Source organism: Nannospalax galili, unplaced genomic scaffold (assembly GCF_000622305.1).
Source record: "Nannospalax galili isolate Female #2095 unplaced genomic scaffold, S.galili_v1.0 scaffold109, whole genome shotgun sequence".
Lineage (NCBI taxonomy): Eukaryota > Metazoa > Chordata > Mammalia > Rodentia > Spalacidae > Nannospalax > Nannospalax galili.
The window spans coordinates 1288218-1310050 of record NW_008360315.1 but is presented as its reverse complement, the minus strand read 5'-3'; the positions used below and the strand labels follow the sequence as shown (position 1 = coordinate 1310050).

General features: G+C 36.4%; 1 protein-coding gene across 4 annotated transcripts in view; it reads left to right on the top strand.

Annotated features, from left to right (window-relative positions):
- Clcn3 (chloride voltage-gated channel 3) overlaps window positions 1–21833 on the top strand; it is an 85814-nt gene that overhangs the window by 34015 nt on the left and 29966 nt on the right. For 2 of the 4 annotated variants that reach the window (XM_008824938.3, XM_029559560.1), the window contains exon 3: window positions 15021–15178. In XM_008824938.3, coding sequence (XP_008823160.1) covers window positions 15021–15178 — 158 coding nt within the window. Of the gene's footprint in view, window positions 1–2469; window positions 2855–15020; window positions 15179–21833 lie in introns of those variants that run through there. The other 2 variants (XM_029559561.1, XM_029559559.1) reach the window with 2 other exon arrangements.

Below are 21833 nucleotides of genomic sequence, written 5' to 3'. Positions count from 1 at the left end.
TTAGAAAATAGTAAGTTGATAGTTAGGTCTAAAGACAGAATTTTTTTTTTCTTTTTAAATTTAAGTATCTTTAAAAGGTAGTTTTCTTGGGCCTTTAGTTTTGTAAGGATCATTGTGATATAGATAGATTCTGATCAGGTTCAAGTTGGAATCTCAGATGCATTTGAATGGATTCAAGTTGGATCTACCCTAGTGTTTCTGGTTCTTCAGAGGAACCTGTCCTGCAAGCTGTAAGAACTCTTTACTCTTGACTTTATCTTCTGCTTTCCTTCCCCTGCGGCCACACCTAATTGTATTTCTTTTTGGTCTTTTTGAGACAGGGTCTCCCTGTAGCCCCAGCTGTCCTGGAACTCACTATGTACAACAGGCTGGCCTTGAACTCACAGAGATCTGCCTGCCTCTGCATCCCGAGTGCAGGGATTAAAGGCGTGCGCCACCACACCCAACTTACCTTGCCCTTTTCTAAAGTAAGATTGGAAAGTGTGTTTGCCTAAGAAAGGATTCTTTAAGAGAAAGTGCCAATTGTGCACACTGCACACATGAACAACTTGCTTGTTTTTGAAATTAAAAAGAATCTTCACATTCATTATTATAAAAATAACATACTTGTTTAAAACATTAGAATGAAGGTCTGGGGATGCCGCTCAGTGGTTGTGTGCATGTGCAGCATTCAAGAGGCCCCAAGTCCAATCTCCAGTGCAACTTCTCCCTCAACTAAACTGATATGTAACTGTATAAACTGAATGAAACTCCACTTTCCTACTGCTGCCTCATTCCTCAGTGATAAATTTGATGTGTCTTGTTCTAAAAATTACCTCTGTACAAATATAGTACAGTATACCCATATATATTATATACCCATAAATTTTTATCTCAAAAGGTAAATCAGAATGGTAACAAAACTTAGGCAGCTTTGTTCATTTCACTATTAGGATAGTCTCCCTCTAGTATTGTCGTTTTCATTCTTTATGATCAAGTTGTAGATCAGGAAAAACAAGTTAAAGTGTCCACAGATACCAGGAAAACTTGGACGTAGGTTTTCATGTTCTGTAAAGGTGTGTAAGAACATAGTGTCATAAAAATAAAATCATTTATGAATGCCATGTAGTATGTATTTAGAACATAACAGAAACCCACAAATGACCACATTTACTTTAAACTAATTTAGTAAAATTAGTTGTCAAAGCTTTCCTTGCTTAAAATACAATTTCCCAAGAAAGTTTGAAAAATACAGAAAAACCCTACCACCATCCTGTTTTAAATGCTGATGGCTCACATTAGAATTAGACAGACTATTCCTGCATAGTCATTCTAGTTTGTATTCCTTTCCTGGAGTTTTGTCTTCCAAACCCCACATAGGTTTTTGTTAGCAGCTCTATTTACCTTAGTTTCAAACTTTTGATATAAAGAAACCCATTTAACATAAAATTGGGAGAAAAGAGGTTACAACTCTTATTTTTATTACCTGTCTTTCCTTCACGTGCAGTTTTCATATATACACTGTGAGTTGGAGTGGACATTAGCGGTTACCTCATTCAACACCGAAGAAAACAAATTTTATAGACTGCCCCAGAGTTCTGTGGAATTTTCCATAGTGGATAGCACCTTTGTATTTAGTGTTATTACAACACAGGCATTTGAGGATGCTCCAGTGTAGAGGAATCACATCAGAAGAAGCTGTAAAATTGTAACCCTGAGCACAATGAGCATACTTATGTTTGGAATGATAGTTTTAAACAAAAAGTTACTTTTTTTTTTTTTTTTTTGTATTCCTGACTGGCCTGGAACTCCTTTATGTAGACCAGGCTGGCCTCACTCTCTCAGAGATCTTTAACTTAATATTTCTAGCAATAGTCAGTTGGAGTACCTAACTTTAATATCCATTTCACCACTAAAAGTCTTTTTTGAAAGCAGGTAATGTTCCAGGAGACAGTAGAAGATAGGAAGTCATGGAAGCCAGGAAAATCTAGTAAACCTTTTTTTTGTGTAATTTCCACATATAATAGTTTTTAGTGTATGGACCAGTTTCTCCCTTGTCCTTCTAAGCTAGAATGTCTGTTGATTGGTTCTTGAAGGAAACAGATGTTGCTGCCTGGGGTTAATAAGTGAGATAAAAAGCAGTCAACTCCTGAGTGACTCAGGTTTTAAATTCTCAGTAGAAGGCTGAGGATTAAATGACAAGAATAGTCTTAAAACCAAGACTCTTGAGATGCTCTTGGTACGTTTTAGTTTTTCTCTGTTATGACTCATGCATAAATTAATACATTGATAAAACACAACCTTATTAGAGTGTTGCTATCTTCCAACATTAGATGTGAAAAAGAGGTATTGTCTGCATGTAGAATTATCTTATGTCCCATATATTTACCTTAAAAAAGAAAGAAAAGAAACAAAACATTTCCACAGTCTTACTACAGTTGCGAGCCACGGTTTTGAGTTATGTTGTGAGCACTTTAAAATTCTCGAGCCAGTTTCGTCTGATACTTGGCGCTTAGTCATCACCATACGCAGCAGGACCTGATTAAGAAGGCTGTGCCGCCCCTAAACCGGCTAGATTGTAGCCACTAGCAACCCGGCTGCAATAATTTCCCTTTGATGACATCATCCACTGTGGAAGAACCCAGTTCCTTCAGCGAGTCGAACTATACAGTTCTCACCTCATCAAATATGGTATCTCCCTTGCCTGATGCAGCAGGGAAGGAAAAAAATGCTGCCGTCTTTTTAAAATAGCAAGCTTTTCTTTTTCTTTCTTTCTTCTTTTTGCAAATTCTAATCATGGATGCCTCTTCCGATCCTTATTTGCCTTATGACGGGGGTGGAGACAATATTCCCCTGAGGGAATTACATAAAAGAGGTAACACCATCCCCTTGCTCCCAGTCTGTTGGTATGTCGTGCATGCGGCCGGGCGGTTGTGGGAATGGGCTCTTGTCCTAATGCTGCAGTGTGGGGTTTAGTCGCCCTGCCTTGCTGTTGAGGGGGACTGCAGCCTTCCCAGCAGCTCTGGGGCCCTCCCTGGTCGTTTGCTGTGTGCAGATTAGCTCTGCTTCAGATCACATCGGGCTCTGACTCCATCTTCTGTGTGAAATCCTTTCTGTTTAACTCAGAAAATGAAATAGGCTGCTTTTACAGCTGGCGAAAGCCCTGTTAGTTGGTTACACCTGCAGAGTAATGCTTTTCTTCTTTTGGAAAGTTAGGTTTTTTTAGTTTACACATCGAAATCAAGTGCCTGTATACCATTATGTTTCAGCTGCTGCCAATAACCACGTAGATTTTACATCACAGAGTAAGAGTCAAAATCTTAGCTGCATTTTACATTTTAAATTAACAATAAAGAACAGTTGTTATTTGAATTTCTTTAATGTGTATCTTAGCTGATTAATACACTACATTGTCTTCCACAGGTTTCTTGTGCAATTTTTTATGATAAAACATTTTTAGGGCTCTTTTCATGTATCCAAAATAAATATCAGTAGTTGGAGAATAGAAAAGCACCCAGTGATTGTGTAAATCTTTTGGCAAGCACTGCTTTGGCCTCCTTAAAACTAATTACGTGTTAATTAAACTGCTCTTTTTTTTCATTTTCTTAAGTTGATTATTCTAAAAATTGACTAGTTCTAGAAAAAAATGAACTTCAAGAAAAATCTCTTAGCTAGGTGACTTAATTTATGAGCGATATTAGTTTAAACTCTTTGCATGATGTTATAAACTTCATGACTTAATCCCAACTTTTATTAATATTTATGAAGTAAATAAGGAAATCATTTAGAATACACTTTGTATCCTGGTAACATATTCCAGTTCCATAGAATTTAAGAATGCCAATGCTTGCAACAGATACTTACTGTTTGCTTTGTGCCTGTAGAATTCTGTAGTTAGGAAAAGGTTGCTTTTGATACTTTGAGAAAAACGATAGAAAGCTCATGCTCTATACATTGTGCTTACTCTTATGAGCTGCCTTCTTTATCCTGTTTCCACATCATTATGTTAGCACATGTGAGGACATACCTCAGTATGAAGAAGAATAATTGCTCCTAGTCTTTTACCTCCCAGAGCTGCTGCTGCTGCTTCCCCCACTCCTAAATCTTAAGGTTGTTTCCATGCATTATTTTTCTTTGTGTTCCTGTTGTTCCTGCCATCAGTTTCTGGTAAGAATTTTGTTGAACAGGAAGCAAGGTGAATGAATAATTGTTCAAATGTCACATTATTTCCTAATCAGTATTTAAACTGTACAACCAGACAGGCCATGCTTTCTCTGAGTGATTACAACATCCATTTGTTAATGATGAGAAACTAGAAGGCCTGGGCTTGAGAAATTTCAGGTCTCTGTGTGAAACCCGATAGTCGTTGACAGGACTTATTTATAGACTGTCTCTGTAAAACCACAAATAATAAGAAGTGTCAAAACTTATGTGAAACTAGGCATAGTTAGAGATATCACCAAAATAGAAGTTTAAAAATTTTGTTACGTGTTCTTAAATATTCCCAGGATTCATTTTAAAGGTCTGAATTTCAGGTCAAATCCTGAAGAAAAAAAAAAAATCAGAATTTGATTCAGATAACCACTGTTAGCAGCTCAGATAGATTTTGATTCTTTGATGAGATTTTTTTCTTTATAAGCTAATTTGTTTTGGAAGAAATGTGTATTTGTGGTACAGATCAGTCATTTAGTAGTCTCTTGACAGCACTGTAATACCAAGGATGTACAGTAGTATCCTAGTGTCTGTGGGTGAGAAGATATTGCTTTCCATAGCTTAAGACCTCTTGAAACCATGGGTCAGCATGGAGGAACTGGTGGTGTGGATGTGGACAAATGCATTTTAAAAAGTGATTCATTTTCCTTGTGAGGACAGAACTACAGTGATTTCTAATCACTGGCTGGTAGGGAGTGAAGAGGCAGGAATCAAAGTGCAAAACTGTAAAGTAAGCATAGCTCTGTCTAGTAAATTTGAATACTAGAGCTAGGAATTATCTATGTGGGCAAATTAGACTTAATACTGTACTTTTCAAGGTGGAATGATAAATAATGAAGGTTTTTACTTAAATGTATATTATAGAGGCTAGAATGACAGTAGATTCAAAATAGAATTAGTTTATATATTATTGAGTGATTAGAAATTAAAATTACATTTTAGAAATAGCCATCTTTGGGAGAAAATTTACTGAGTATAATCAAGTTCTCATAATTTGTCATTTTTTTTTTAAATCAGGAAGAACAAAACTTGATTTATTTTTGCTACTAGGTTTATTCGTTATGTTTTCTTTTTCTTTTTCCTTCCAGTCTCTTTTCATGGTTTTGACTTTCAAAAATAGCTTGTATTGCCTTTATTTTATTTGTGTGTGTAGGTGGGGCATGTGTGCCCTGGACCGTATGTAAAGGCCGGAGGACAGCTTGTGGGAGTCAGTTCTCTCCTTTCATCATGTGGGTCCCAAGGATTGAACTCAGGTTGCCAGGTTTGGTGGCAAGTTCCTTAACTCATCTCACCAGCCCCTCTTAGATTTTTTTTTTTTTTGCCGTGGTGGGGGGTGCTTGAGCTTTCACTTATTCCATTAAGAGCCTTTAAAAATTACTTGAAGAATAAATTGTTTTATTTAAAGTACTTATGGAGCTCTTGTGTTTACATGATGATGGTGGCTACAATAGTAATATTAATGACAAAACAATAGATTTGACTGCCATATACTGTCCCATGTGCTTTAGATGTACATAAGTCTTTTATACTCATCTCAATTTTTAGAAGTAGGTCTTTTATAATTTCCATTTTCCAATTTACAAAACTGAAGTAAAATATTAAGAAAGAAAATCAGGATTTGGATTCAGACATTGGACTCCTCTCATAAGATATACTCCTCCCCTATGTGTGTCTTTAATGACCCATGCTTTAAGTTTAGTGGGGGCTTAAATACATAAGTCTTTTATACTCATCTCAATTTTTAGAAGTAGGTCTTTTATAATTTCCATTTTCCAATTTACAAAACTGAAGTAAAATATTAAGAAAGAAAATCAGGATTTGGATTCAGACATTGGACTCCTCTCATAAGATATACTCCTCCCCTATGTGTGTCTTTAATGACCCATGCTTTAAGTTTAGTGGGGGCTTAAAAAGGCTTCTGATGAGCCTGGTGTGGTGGCACACTTGGGAGGCAGAGGCAGGTGGATCTCTGTGAGTTCAAGGCCAGCCTGGTCTGCATAGTGAGTTCAAAAAAAAAAAAAAAAAAAAAAAAAAAAAAAAAAGGGGCTTCTGATGTTGAAAATGAAGAAACAGATCCTTGAGGATGTTAATTTCTTGTAACTGGTATAGACTACATTTTCTGTGGAAGTTGAGAGGAAGAAACAGTCCTGCTTTGGCAGTGCTTACTAAGTAGGCCATCTTCAGCAACAAGGGATTTGGCAGGGCATTCATGGTGAGAAGAATGTGATGAGACATGCGGGGCCAGGAGTGAAGAGCTCATAGGTCAGTGTGTGATCAGTTCTGTGGACCCAAATTCTCCAGTTTCATTGTGAGTAGTAAAGGAGGTGGTAAGGAAAGATAGAAAGTATATTTAAATCTTTTTTATCTGATTATACCAGATCAGTTTGTTCATTTGTCTTTCCCTCCTGAAATCATAGTAGTTGGCACTTTTTGAACAGTATTTTGAAATCCAGATGATATTCTTGTTGTTGGAGTGACATTCTTTAGGCTTCTGATAAAAAGATTCTTTATTTAATGTTAGAAACCCTTTGTTTTGCACTGTTGTTTATCCTAAAGCACTACTAGAAAACAGAGCCTTATTGTCAAAGTTGTATGGCCTATAGTATCTGAATTTGAAATCTTCAATAAAATCTTGATCATATTACTAGCTCTGACTCTATTTCTTAAAACTAACCAACAGATACTTTACCATGATTGATTTTAAATAATCTTATGTCATGTCCTACATCAGAAATTCTTTGTATTTTAAAATCCGGATGTGAGCAGACCTCCTGCCACATTCACTATGTTTATACTTGTGGCTGTTTCTCTTGCATTGAGGTTTCTACCTTCTGCTTGCATAGACTTGGTAGCCTAAATTATACTTAACATTTTTTTAAATTAATGTATATAATCTTTTTTTTAAAGTCTTTCCAACTTCAGGTAAGCCAAAAATTTACTGTAGGTTTCTGCAGATTTTATAATTTCATTATGCATTGAACATCAAATATACAGAGATGAGAAATCGATATTGAACCTACTTACAAATATGCCTATGTTCTAGTGTTTGCTTTTTTATATTCCCTTTTATACTGAGGTAGCAACGGAAAAGAGTTGCATGGTACATTGAATTAGATAATAGGCTCAGCATTGATAATGATTAATTGTCTTTGGTCAACTTTGGAATTTTGTATTAGTTTCTAATTCTTTGCAGTTTAAGTAGTTAAATGTTGACTTTGGATGGCTGAACAAATTTTAAGAACATATGCTTATATACTTTGTTACTTCATTTATACTGTCTCTGATCTAGCAGCCATTTAAGTGATCATTTACTAGCTGTGGAGCGCTCTGTGCTTGCCATTCATTACCTTGTTGTTTTTGTTTTGTTTTTGAGGCAGTCTCAAGTAGTCTAGGAGGCTTTAAACTTGATATGAGTTCAACTTGTGATTCTCCTGCATTCACCTCCCAAGTGCTAGGATTATAGGCATGTGCCACCATGCTGTTTATGCAGTGCTGGGTATCAAACTAGGGCTTTGTGCATGCTAGGTTAACACTCTACCGCATGCTAGGTTAACACCCCACCAGCGAATCACATCCAAGCCCTTGCTGTTGCATTTTTAATCTGCTAAAATTCTGGAACTTCTGTTATCAACTTAGAACATTGACTTTATCCTCCCTTACCAGGATGACAAGTCCTTATCAGTAAGTTCACATACATGGCTAGACTTACTGCTCCTAAAATACAGAAGTTACTCTTTGGCAGGGAATACTTAAATAACTGGGTTTCTGCCTTCTTTTTGAAGTTCTTGAGTGTGTATGTTTTTTGTGTGTGGTATGGAAGTACTTCTAGTTGAACTGGCGAGTTGTAACTACCCTCATATCTTCGGAGATTGACTGCAGAAGTGATGAGCGACTGTATGCTCACTTTTTCATGGAAGTCTGTTATTTAAATGTTTTCCTGTGAGAACATCCTTAGGCTGCTTTGATGGAATTCACTACTGAATTTAATGTAATATGCAGCAGTTTGTAAATTTTTTCAGTTAGTACAGTTCAGCAAATAAACATTGAGGTCTAATGAAGTATATAAAGGTTTTTATTTATGGGAAAGTATATAAACTTGATGCTTATTTTTTTTCAAGTTTTGTGTTTTTCAGCCTTTAAAATGTTAGTATTTTTAAAAGGCAGAAAGAAAATAATGAAATGTCACTACTTACCAAATAGTAAATATTGTTTGGCTGTGTCAGTGAGAAATACTTTTGCTCCAGGCCACAGTCAAAAAACTTAAAAGCCAGTTTGAAAGTACCCAGAGGGACAGTTAGCATGTGAAGGTAGGCTATCTATCTGTGATAGAAGATGACTCTGGAACAACCTGAGGCCGAAAGTGGTAGTGTGTTATTATCATGACCTACAGTTTTGGGATATGTGTGCTGGGAGTAAAACACAGTCCATGATTATTATTACATTTTCTTGTTGTCTTTCCTGTATATGGGGAGGGGGCATCTGTGAGTGCATGGGTTTGGAGGTTTGAGGTTGATCATTCTTTAGCCTTATTCTTTGAGGGGGGGTCTTGCAGTCAAACCCAGAGTTCTTAGGTAAGTCTCACTAGCCAGCTTGCTCCTGGGGTCCCCTGCCTCAGCCTTCCAAGGCTGGGATTACAGATGAGTTGCTGCACCCACTTAGCATTTATGTGGGTTCTGGAGATCTGAATACTGTCCTTTTGCTTGTGATAGTAGCACTCTGCTGAGCCATCTCCCAGTCCACATTTTTTCTCAATGTATATTTTTTATTGAAGTTTTGTACATTTTATATAATAGATCTTAGTCATATCCATGCCTCCTCCCCTTTCTGTACCCTCCTATAGCCCCCCCCAACTGGATTTCATGCATTCTGTCATACATGTCAAGCCTATAGAGTCACGTTTGTGTACCCAGATGTCCCTCAGTATGAGTTCATCCTCTGGAGTCCAGTCAGCCTGTCTATAGTCACTCCCTCAAAAAAGATCAACTCTCCCGCTTCCAGTAGTAATCAGCTGTCAGTAGTTCTTCAGCTAAGATTGGGGCCTGCTGCCCATTCTCCAGTTCTATGCTGAATTTTTGTCTGATTGAGTTTGCATGGGTGTTGTGCATGCTGTCACCACATTTTTTATTATAGCATTTAAAACAGTACAAAACGCGATCTGAAGCCTAAAACCAAAGGCAAAGGCCATATTATAGTGATGGTGCTGGATAGGGTTGGATCACCTGTCTACAAGCTAAGTGCATGTGCACATGTGTTTAGAAAGAAGGCATTATCTAATCATTCTGTCTAATCGTCTCCTCTGAGACAAGGGTGTTCATGTATCTTAAAATAAACAAGTACACCAACCATGAAATTATTTGGGGCACTATTACATAGTGGCATTGTCTTTGGAATAAAACTGTGGGTTTGGATCTCTTACTTGCTTTGTGACCTTAAGCGTACTTTTTACTATTCTGTGCCTTGTTTTTCAGATTTGTAAAATGGAGAGTAATACTTCCCTTATCATGCTATTGCACTGGATAAGCTATACTGAGGGCAGTGTCTGGTGCAAGATACATACTCAACTAATGTTAGTAGCTCTATATTGTTATCAGATGTGACCTAGTTAACAGTGTTTGGCCTCTGAGTGGGAAAGTTACTTTAATTCTGATGTGGTCTAGTTTATATATCCTTTCTGTCATTTGTGCTCTGCTGATACATCTAAGAGACCATTGCCTAACTCAAGGTGACAGAAATTTGCTCCTGTATTTTGTTTTAATTTAGCTAATCTTCCATTTTGTTCTAGGATCAGTTCAAGTTTCTGTTCATGCGTTTGTTGTTAAGGTTCAGTTTTATTCTTTTTTTTTTTTTTGTCTTTTTGAGACAGGGTCTCCCTGTAGCCCCAGCTGTCCTGGAATTTACTATGTAGACCAGGGTGGCCTTGAACTCACAGACATCTGCCTGCCTTTGCCTCCCGAATGCTGGGATTAAAGGCGTGTGCTAACATGCCCGGCCAGTTTTATTCTTTTGCATATGGATAGCCATCCCCAGCATCATTTGTTGAAGAGATGATTCTTTCCCTACCAGAAATAGATCTTTTGATGAACAGTTAAATTAATTTTTTATAGATAATTGCTTAAATTACAGATAGTAGTAAATAATGCATTTGAATTTACATAGGTGTCTTTGAATTTTATAAAGCTCTTTGGAACTTTGGCCTTGGAAAAACAAAATAAGACTTAAAAGTCTTTTTAGTACAGTTTTTTGAGAAAGCAGCTTGCAAGCCAGTTATAGTTTATTAATACTATAATTTTTTATATGCTGAAGTTTTCAATGTGGCTAATACTTGATCTGCGAAATTTGCACAAATTATGTGAAACATAGTTATTGATCATGCAGTATAGGGATTTGTTTTTGTGTCTATACTAGCATAATTGTTAGTTAACGATTGCCAGTCTTTTTCCTTACTATATGGTTGAAGAATTCCTTACCTAAGTATATCAGATATTTCCCTCTCCCCCACCTTTCTCTTTATCACATTGTCTATTTTTTTGATTAAGATCAGTATCATATGAGTAATGTAATGCAACTTGATGAAATTTTAAACACCAAAATATTTGAGCAGAAATTAAAGCTTGTTAATATCCTTATCTGTCAATATTAAATTTTTGTGTTTTAATATGTTTGTAGTCTATACTCTATCCTGCAAGATGGCTGACAAAAGGAATTTATGGTCTGAGAGGTTAATATGTAACTTGTGCAGGATCACAGAGCAAATAATGGCAAAGCTGGAACTTGACTCTGGATCTTTCTGACCTCAAAGTGTATTAAGGTCATGGGATTTATTTTCTAGGCCACTCTGAAGGAAAATTTATGTTTTTTTCCTCAGGCATTTTTGTTCTGTATTTTGGCTAGTAGGTAATATAATTAGATCATAGAGTGGCACTTGTTGGTATTCAGTGGTCAAACTTCCAGAGAAGTGGTTTTTTTTTTCCCCCCTTAAATTTGAGTGCTAGCAAACTTTCAGATCATACTTTCATGTAGTTAAGATCTTGGGATCCAGGTAGCTGGGGCTATTTCCTACCCTCATGATGATTTAACTGTTAAAATGAACTGGGTTTACTTCATAGTCTGAGTATGTTTAATAAGATTTATGTATGTATGTATCTTAACCATCTCTCTAGTCCAGCCATTTTAGTTTTTTTAGATAAATTATCTCCCTGAACCTGGAGTTTTGCTGAATGCCTAGAATGGTTAGCCAGCAAACTGCAGGGATCTTCCTGTCTCCACCTCCCCACCAGGAGAGCTGCATCTGTGTTCCACTAGTGCACCTGGATTTTTATCTGGGTTCTAAGATACGTCCTTAGGTGTACATAACAGGCACTTTACTAACTGAGCCTTCTCCTCAGCCCCATAGTAGCTCCTAAAAATACTTTCAGGGCTGGGGATATTGCATAATGGTAGACTTAGCATGCATTGAGGAAGAAAAAAGAATTTACAGACTTACAGAAATGAAAATTAATACAAAGAATCCTGCATGTTTTCATCCCAATTCCTGAAATATTAGCATTTTACTGTATTAGTTCATTCTGTCTTTTGTTCTTCCCCTTGGTATTAAATATGCCAAGTTAAATATATAACATGTAACATTTTCTATAGATATAATGCATATATGAATATACTTCATTTTTTTGAATTATGTTAAGGATAAAATTCAGAGATACTACATGTTTTTTCTAAATAAGGAATTGTGAATAGTTAAATTACAGTTTTTAAAATCAGAAAATTGACATTGGTATAGTACTATTATTTGATTTGTTCTAATAGGCCAGTGGCCCTGCTATGCCTTTTGGTATGAAAAAAAGACATGGTTTCCTGGACCAGGATTCAATCCTAGAGCACACCTTAGAGCTAGTTGCCATGTTTCTTTTAGTCTTTAATCTAGGACATTTCCTTGATCTTTCTTTATCTTTTATAATTTTAACATTTTTGAAGAATACAAACAAATACATGCCTATTATTTTGCAGCATTTCCTTTAACTTTGGTGTATTTGGTTTTTTTCTTGTAAGATTGACTTTTTCTTTTTTTTGTTTTTTTGTTTTTTTGAGACAAGGTCTCCCTGTAGCCCCAGCTGGCCTGGAACTCACTGTGTAGACCAGGCTGGCCTTGAACTCACAAAGATCCACCTGGCTCTGCCTCCCAAGTGCTGGGATTAAAGACGTGCACCACCATACCTGGCGTAAAATTGACCTTTTTCTCTTTTGCCCAAACTACCACAGAAATTACTGCATATTATACCAGAAAGACACAAGGGGCTCTTGACTCCTCCAGAAATACTTTTCACTTTCCAGTTCTAATATTATGTAGAAAGCAGTCAGAGATTCTTAGATTTGTAAAGATATTGTAAGGTTTCTAGTGTATTCTTCAATTGCTTTTTCTTACAAAAATGCATAAACTTTAAATTACCTTTTACATAGTGGAAATTATTGGATGAAATGAGAGATAAGAAGAATTTGAAGCTTTAAGTATAGGAATTGAGTGTGCATTTCATGTAAATGAATGTGAATATTGCAATGCAAGGATTAGGTCTTTAAATTCTCAGCCAAGAATAGTAAATTATTTATTCCTGGAGTTCTGCTGCCAGAACATTGTAATCAATATACTATTCTCTTTTTAGAAGTGTTACACTTTCCCAAGGCAAACATTCAAATGTATTCAGTAGGGAGATGAGAGAATCCTGTTAGGAAATAAAAAAATTGAGGTTTAACTTTATAGTATAATATTTTCTTTTTCATGTCTTGTTTCTAGGGTATTTGAATTATTAAGAAACAGTTTTCAACCTACAGTTCATTTCACTTGGATTCCATCTTAACAATACCAGAGTTCTTAGATTAGCATTGAAACTCTACTTTCATCCTTCATCCACTCCCTTTTTATGTAGGATGATCTCTTGCTAAGTGATGTTTTACTTAGTGACTGGGGAAAAGTTCAGCTTCTGACTTTATTACCTGATAGTTTTTTAGGTGATAGTTTATGATTGTTTCTTTATCTCTACGTAAAAGGGAACAGGTCTGTTTAAATCAGAAAGACTGCAAAAGTTATCTAGGGAGTTTGCTCAGTTCCTTAAAAGTCAGGGGGAAATAAATAGGACTCATTTTTTATTCATTTTGGGCACAGGGTCTGTGTGTTGAATAAATTTTAGATTAGGGGTTAGCAAAATGTGGCCTATGTGGCAAATCTTGCCCTTCACTTGTTTTTTAAAATAAAATTTTATTAGAACATTTATAGCCATCCAGTGACAAAGTTCTGTGCTTTCTGTTGTGCTATCACAGCAGAATTGACTAGTTGTGACTCTGGCCTCCACATCTCATTTCTTTGCCCTCAAGCTGTTGTCTGACCCTTTATCAGATTATAAACACTTTGGCATTTGCTTATATTTGGCATATATATAATGTTCTTCCCATACTATGCATAATTTATTGAGTTATCTAAGTACAAATATAGGTTAAAGAAAAATTCCTAGTAGTGAATTTGCTGGGATGGAGATTATTTATAAATGTTGAATTTGGCAACTTTTGCCTTCCCAAAGGACTTATGCTCATTTATAATTCTTACTAATTTTGTGATGTGGCCTCTTTTTTTTTTTTTTTAAAGTACTTTTTATTTTATGTGTATGAGTATATTGCCTGAATGTAAGTAGGTGCACCCATATCCTGCAATGCCCATGGAGGTCAGAAGAGGGTACTGGATTCCCCTGGAACTGGAATTATAGATGTTTACTACCTGCCATGTGGGTGCTGGGTATTGAACCTGGGTTCTCTGCAAGAACAGCCTGCTCTTAACCACTGAACAGCCTGGTCTTAACCACTGAGCCATTTCTCCAGCCCCAAGGCCTCCTTTTTTAACTTTGACAACTCAGTGCATTCACATAGGCTTTGAAAAGTCTTTCCAGTCTCATAGAGAAAAGTGATGTGTTTAATTTGCTTTCATTTTGTGTGTTAGATTGAACTTGTTTTTGTAGTTATATTTCTTTTTCTTGAATTGTCTTTTAACATCTTAGAACCTTCTTTAGGTCTGTTTACTCATGTAATATATGTGAAAAACATGATTTATTCAGCTCTAATAAGGGAACCAGCATAGTGACAAAACTGATTCAGAGGAGAATGTGTGAGACTGAGATGCACAGTCTGTGAAAGAAAATTCTTATAAGCCATAAAGCAACAAACAAGCAATAACAAGAAAAACTCACAATTCTAAGACTCATTTTTCCTACTGGACAGAATCCGTTTGCATTTTACCAGATGAAAATTGTTTTCAATTCTTTAATCTTCTACAAGTAGTTTTCTAACTTTATGGAGCATATCACTTTGTCAGCAGTAAATGGTAATTCACAAAAAAATTCTTTTGGGGGCCTGGAGAGATGGGTCAGCAGTTTAGAACACTTGTTGTTCTTCCAGAGGACCTCAGTTCAATTCCCAGCACCCATAGAGCAGCTAACAACCGTCCGCAACTTCAGTTGCAGGGATTCTGATGCCCTCTTCTGGCCTCTGTAGACACTGCACCACATGGGTGCACTTCAATAATGCTGACAAAACTCATACACATAAGATAAAAATAATAAAATATTTTTAAGAAATTATTTTGATAGTATCAAGCAACTATTAGGCTGCTTTGTTAGTAATATAAATTTGTAAGGTCATGAATATTCTTTTCACCTTATTCCTCATTTTAGAGAGTTTTCATTTCCTCTACTTTGAAATGATTTTGTTATATTATTTGTAACTTATAAGAAAGTTACAAAACTCACTGTTGCCTTTTATAAAATCTACTCCCTTTTCTTTTCTGCTCACAGGAACTCATTATACAATGACAAATGGGGGCAGCATTAATAGCTCTACACACTTACTGGATCTTTTGGATGAACCAATCCCAGGTGTTGGGACATATGATGATTTCCACACCATCGACTGGGTGCGAGAGAAGTGTAAAGATAGAGAAAGGCATAGGCGGGTAAGTGTTTGCACCCTTTTAAAAGTATAGTGCGAAATGGATCACTTACAAATATATTTCTGCCAGTGGTGTCAGGCCATCCAGTATTTTACACATTAAAATAAATTTCTGCTTGTCATAATTGATACATTCTTTGTCCTCTTCTTCTTAGTTTATTTGTACCATATGGTTTTCTGGATAGTATTTGTACTATTTGAGGTAACTTAAAAACAAAGAAATACAGTTAGAAGACAAAACAAGAAGGAAAGGGGAAAGCCCAGTATAGGAGTTGGGTGAAGACATTCCAGCTTTAATGAGGTCAGCATGATTTTTTGCTTTTGGCAGCTCAGCAGCTAAAGCAAAGTTTGTTGCATAACTCTTATGAAAAAGGAAGATAAGGTACTGAGAAAAAAAATCATTTTGTAGAATTTTGCTGTTTTTAAAAATTCCCTTTTGTAGGGGACTGGAGAGATAGGTCAGTGGTTAAGAGCACTGGGGACCTGGGTTCAATTTCCTGCACTGACATGGTGGTTAACAACCATCTGTTAACTCTAGTTCCAGGGCATCTGATGCACTCTTCTGACCTCTATGGGCATTGCACAACACGGTGCACTTATATACATCCAGGCAGTGCATTCATACACATGAAATAAGATAATAAATAAAATATTTTTTAAAATTCCCCTTTGTAGTACTAAATCCTGCGATATTTTTCAAGTTGCATCCCAAATAAAGCTTTTTGTGTGTCATAATAAGCCACTGGTAGAAAGACATAAAGAAAGAAAGGAGGGAAGGAGGGAGGGAGGGAGGGTAGGGCAGGAGAGGAGGAAAAGAAAAAAGAAAAGAAAAGAAAACGAGGCATGGTAGTCATGCCTATCATCCCGGTGATCAGGAGATCAGTCTGGGCTAAATAGAAAGACCCTCTTTGATAACAAAACCCAACAGTACAGAATGAATCTTTTCCCTTGATAGTTTGACTTACTAGTATAATCTAGAATATGCTTTTTCAAAAAAAGAAAGAAAAATGTTTTGAAATAGAAATTCTTGACTTCCAGCACTTCTATTTTTTGGTATCTGAGATTTACTTTAAAAATAATTTTATACAAATTAGTCACACATTTTTATATTAATGTATGTACTTGTGTGAAACCTGAGCTTGGAGGTAGAATACTGGGATGTGAGAACAGCTTCTGAGAGCTGTCACGTGCTATTGGCCTGAGGGCACAGCTGAGAAAAGGCACAGTAAATCACTGCTCTAGTGATTCTGAACATTTTTCTTTAACCTTTAAAACGACTGAACATTTGTTTATGTGAATTAATATTTCTCTATTAAGTGCTAAAACTGAGAACATTTAAAATCTGGAGGCAGAGTCAGGGCGGATCTCTGTGAGTTCAAGGCCAGCCTGGTCTACATAGTTCCAGGTCAGCTTGGGCTACAGGGAGACCCTCTCTCAATAAAACAACAACAACAGAACAAAAAAATTATAGTTACAAAACCCATTGTGTATAAACATGACTAATGTTGTATAAAAGTAACTACATCTTCCAAAATAAAAAGTGTTTACAGAGAGCTTGATTTTTTTTTTTTTTTTTAAAGTAACTATCATGGGGCTGGTGAGATGGCTCAGCGGTTAAGAGCACTGATTGCTCTTGCAGAGGACCTGGGTTCGATTACTAGCACCCACAGGCAGCTACAAACCGTCCTTAACTCCAGTTCCAGGGGAATCCAAAGCCCTCTTCTGACCTCTGAGGCATTGCATGACACGGGTGCACTCACATACATTCAGGCAATACACTCATACACATAAAATAAAACTAATAAATAAAATATTTAAAAAAATAACTATCATGGTTTGTTAACTTAATAAAAGACTTAGATTTCCATATATGCTTTTGCATTCTAATGTTACATTTTTCTTCTTAGCGCATATAAAGAAAATACAACCTTATACAAATGTAGTTGGAAAAGCTATAACTATTTAAATAGTCTTTTTAGATTATTGTGGCTGTTTTTTGATACAATAAAATAATAAATAGTATTTTCTAAAAGATTGTTTATGATGTGTGCTCTGAAACTGTCCTCTTTCTTGTTTGTTTTTGAAACAGGATCTCACGGTATAGCCCAGGCTGACCTGAAACTTATGTAGACCAGGCTGGCTTTAAACTGACAGATATATCTGCCTGCATCTGTCTCCTGAGTGCTGGAACTATAGGCTTGCACCACCTTGCCCAGATATTCTGAAACTGTCTTAATGAAAGTTATCATCCATTACATTAACATCCATTGATTCACCTTGAACTTTGACGATAATGCTTTTGTAACATTATGAAATGATCATATTAAAAAATACTGGTCCACTGATTTATATGAGTCTCTCAAATGTTGATACTTTTTTTTTTTTTAACTTCTGGGAATTAATAGGGCTCATAAAATCATTATAAAAATAAAATAGTCTTGCAGAGTATTTAAGAGGCTTTTATGGACCTTCTAGGGTGTCTGGATTTTTATTTTTTCAGAATCATTTTTTAATCTAATGCTTGTTGACCTTTTTCATTAGATAGTATAAAAATATAGTATCAAGTGCTGGGCCTGGTAACACACACCTTTAATTCCAGCATTGAGGAGGCAGAGGCAGGTGGATCTCTGTGAGATTGAGGGCAGCCTCATCTACATAGCAAGTTCTAGGCCATCTGGGGCCACAGGGAGACCTTTTCTCAAAAAGGACTCCCTCCCCAAATAGTACCAGTCTGATTACCACTGATTTTAAAATATTTTTAATTTTTTAATTAGCTTACAAAGTAACTTGTAATAACAGGGGTGATCATGTTGACCTTACATTGATAGATACTAGTCTTCCAAAATTCTGTTTGCTTGAAAGTTGATAATTTATCATTGGAAACAAAAACACATTTATTTTACTTAAAATGGCAGGGCTACTTGGTTCATTATTGAGAAGATATCCATCAAATTTCCAAGTCCAAAAGCCTGTAATTTGATGTCCCTGTTTCTTTCAAATATAAGTATTAGGAGACTGGGGAGATGACTCATTTGATAAGAGTACTTGCTGTGTAAGAATGAGGGCCCGTGTTTGAATCCCAAACACCCACATAAAAAAGCTAGGCTTTATCTCACATCTCTGTACCCCCAGCATTGGGGGGTGGAGGTAGGATCCTGAGAGCTCCCTTGCATCCAGCTTAGCCAAAACAGCAAGCTTCAGGTTTAGTGAGAGATCCTTTCTCAAAGGATTAAGAGCAATAGAGGAAATCACCAAAAGTCCTCCTTTAGCCTCCAAATGCATGCATAGACACCACTCTCCCCAACCCCCCCATACATTCACATATAGAGTATATGGAACACACAAAGTGTTGGTTCATATAATAAGTGTCTGACTAGTATCAATTTTGCAACTGAAATTAAGCAGGTGTTTTCCACACTATGCAAACTCATATGAGTATCTAGTGAGTATCTGTTTTACAACTTGGATTAAAAAAGAGTTTTCAAGCTGGGCGTGGTGGCACACGCCTTTAATCCCAGCACTCAGGAGGCAGAGGCAGGTGGATCTCTGTGAGTTGAAGGCCAGCCTGGTCTACATAGTGAGTTCCAGGACAGCTGGGGCTACAGGGAGACCCTGTCTCAAAAAGACCCAAAAAAAAAAAAAAAAAAAAGTGTTTCCCACAGGATGTAAACTCGTGTTCAGTATGGAGGACAGGAGCTTCAGGTATGGTTCTCATTTGATCACAGAGTATAACTCATAATGAATAATAACCTTTTTTGCATCATCAAAGATGTTCTTGGTGAACCTGGTCTTTATTCATTTATTTTCTGAGGTATGTGCATCAGGAATGTGATGACTACCGTTATCTATTTCACTACCTAGCTCATGCTGAGGGGCCAGGAAAATCAGCACATCAACGAAAAAAAAAATCACAGTGAAACTGGATACATAAAACATTAGTATTATTAAAAAATAGTTTGATCTTGCAGAGTCCTTAACAGAATTTCATAGATTCTTTAGGATGTCTGTGGGTCAGATTTCGAGAACTATTTTAATCTGAAGTGGCTAGATTAAAATCCTATGTCTCATATGATTATTAGGTAAGTAGAGTTGTACTTAGAAGTGCACACTTAGAGTCATTGGCAGTATTCACATTGGGGTTTAAGTGTATTTTAAAGTGTGATATCCTGTAATTTTCCCCAAGATTCCATGTTCATAAACCTTTAGGGAAAATGGAGACCAAAAGAAACCAAAACAAGCCCTTTCCCCTTCTGATTATGTAAACAGTCTACAGTTCTTGAAGTCATTCCAAATAATATGTGAAGTAACCAATATGTGTCTGAACTAGTCACATCAATCATCTTTTTCTAGATTAGGCAGATTTTTTTTCCATTTTTAATCCATGTTAATAACCATACAATTTTTAAAGCTGGAAATTTGCACATACTGTTTTTCTTAGAATATATACACATACAGGCATACACTTTCCATGATACTGTGTATATGTACTTAATTCTTGGTCATAAGCCTTTTTTAATATTTTTCCTTTTTTTATGTGTATGAATGTACTGCTTCCATGTATGTAAGTGTACCCGTGTCATGCCTGTGCAGAGGTCAGAAGAGGGCATCACACCCCCTGAAGCTGGAGTTAGGACAGCTGTTAGCTGCAGTTTGGGTGCTTGGAACTGAACTTGTGTCCTCTGCAAGAGCAGCCAGTGCTCTTAACCACTGAGCCATCTCTCTAGATTTCCAGTTATAAGTTTTTTTTAGGCCTTCTATCCCAGATTATTTTAAAGTAATCAGGCATTGTATTATTTCAAGCATCATTGCTTCAATATACAAAATGGCGATAATCTTGTTCTTCATTATTTATTATCTTGAATAAAGAAAACCTTCCTCTCATTAACTATTTGGATTCCTTCAAGTATACACTGCAGTGTAGGATTAGAAATAATGTAGTTCCTTAGACTCCTTAAAGTTGAACAATACGATTTTGTTTCCTTGGGTTTGTTTCTAAGTCTTTGTGAACTCATGGGATTATGTATGTTTGCTGTGTCTTAATCATCATAGTTATTCTTTTCACTGAAGTCCATATTTTTCAACTATTTAAGCCCATCATCTTAGAATAATTTAGGCACACTACCATATGAATGGAAATGTATCCAGACAGTTGTCTGTGCTCTCTAACTTGACCTTAAACTTGATGTATTCTGGGAAAACAAGATGATGCTAGTTCATCTTCCACATTTCTGACAATGAGTTTAGTGTCAACCATAAATCAAGCAGCTCTGATCAATCTAGGGAAGATGCAATATAGAGCCAGTTTCTGCACACGTAAGAGCCAGTTTACTTCTGGTTTATCATTTTAGCTGCCCAAATATATAGCAGTCTTCTAATTTAAATGCATTACTATGTGGCTTAATATCTAGTTCTTAAATCTCCTTTAAACTGTGTCAGAAATTTCAACATCATAATCACAATAATTTACTGCACCATATATATATACTGCAACTGCATCACAGTAAAATGGTACCAAAACCATTATCAACAATAAGCCCCCTAAAGAAGTTACTGTTTGCTTTTTCTATGGTACTTTTTGTCCTAAGCATCTACCCCACTAACTTTATACATAAAAATTATTTTATTTTAAAGTTCCTTTAAGTAGTTGCTGTGTCCTTGTTATCAATTAGATGTATTTTGGCTTTTAATTTGCTTAATTTTCCAGGAATAGACTTAATTTTTAGGTATGTAAATTACCATGCTTCTAAAGGTAATTGTAGGTATACATTTTAAAATTCTAGTTCCTGTCTCTGCCCTTTCTAACATATTGTGTTCCTCCTTTTGTAAGTAACGACTTACATTTTAAAAACTTTATGGTTTATTCCTCCATTTAAAGAACAGCATATGCACTTAGGTTCTCACCCAACTAAGTAGCATACTCCTAACCACCATGCTTTTGTCCTTCATAAGACTATATTAGCTCATTTCTTCTTAATTTCTGTGGGATTCTTCATTGCACAAATGTATTACAGTTCATTTAACCAGTACTGTATGTTGATAAACATATAGATGATTTCCAGATTTTTGTTGAGTGGTGAGGAATGAGCACTCAGTGTATCTGTTTACACTGAATACATACTAGCAAGCACTGTTAAGGGACTGTGGTGGTCCGCAAGCAGAGGAACAAAAAGAGCAACAGTGACTCTGCCTGAAAATTACCATTTTTAAAAATGTTTATTTTCTGCTGGGCGTGGTGGTGCCCCAGCGCCTTTAATCCCAGTACTCGGGAGGCAGAGGCAGGTGGATGTCTGTGAGTTGAAGGCCAGCCTGGTCTACATAGTGAGTTCCAGGACAGCTGTGGCTACAGGGAGACCCTGTCTCAAAAAGTGTATTTTCTGTATATGAGTGTTTTGTCTACATATAAGGGCACCCATGCCATGTAGTGCCTGCAGAAGCCACAAGAGGGTGTTGGATCCCTGGGACTAGAGTTATAGACAGTTGTTAGCGGTTATGTGGGCTTCAGTGCTCTTTACTGCTGAGCCATCTCTTTAGCCCCAAATGACCATTTTCAAAAGAAATGATCTTTAATCCTAGCACTCAGGAGGCAGAGGCAGGTGGATCTCTTTGAGTTCAAGTCCAGCCTGGTCTACATAGTTTCAGGACAGCTGGGGCTACAGAGA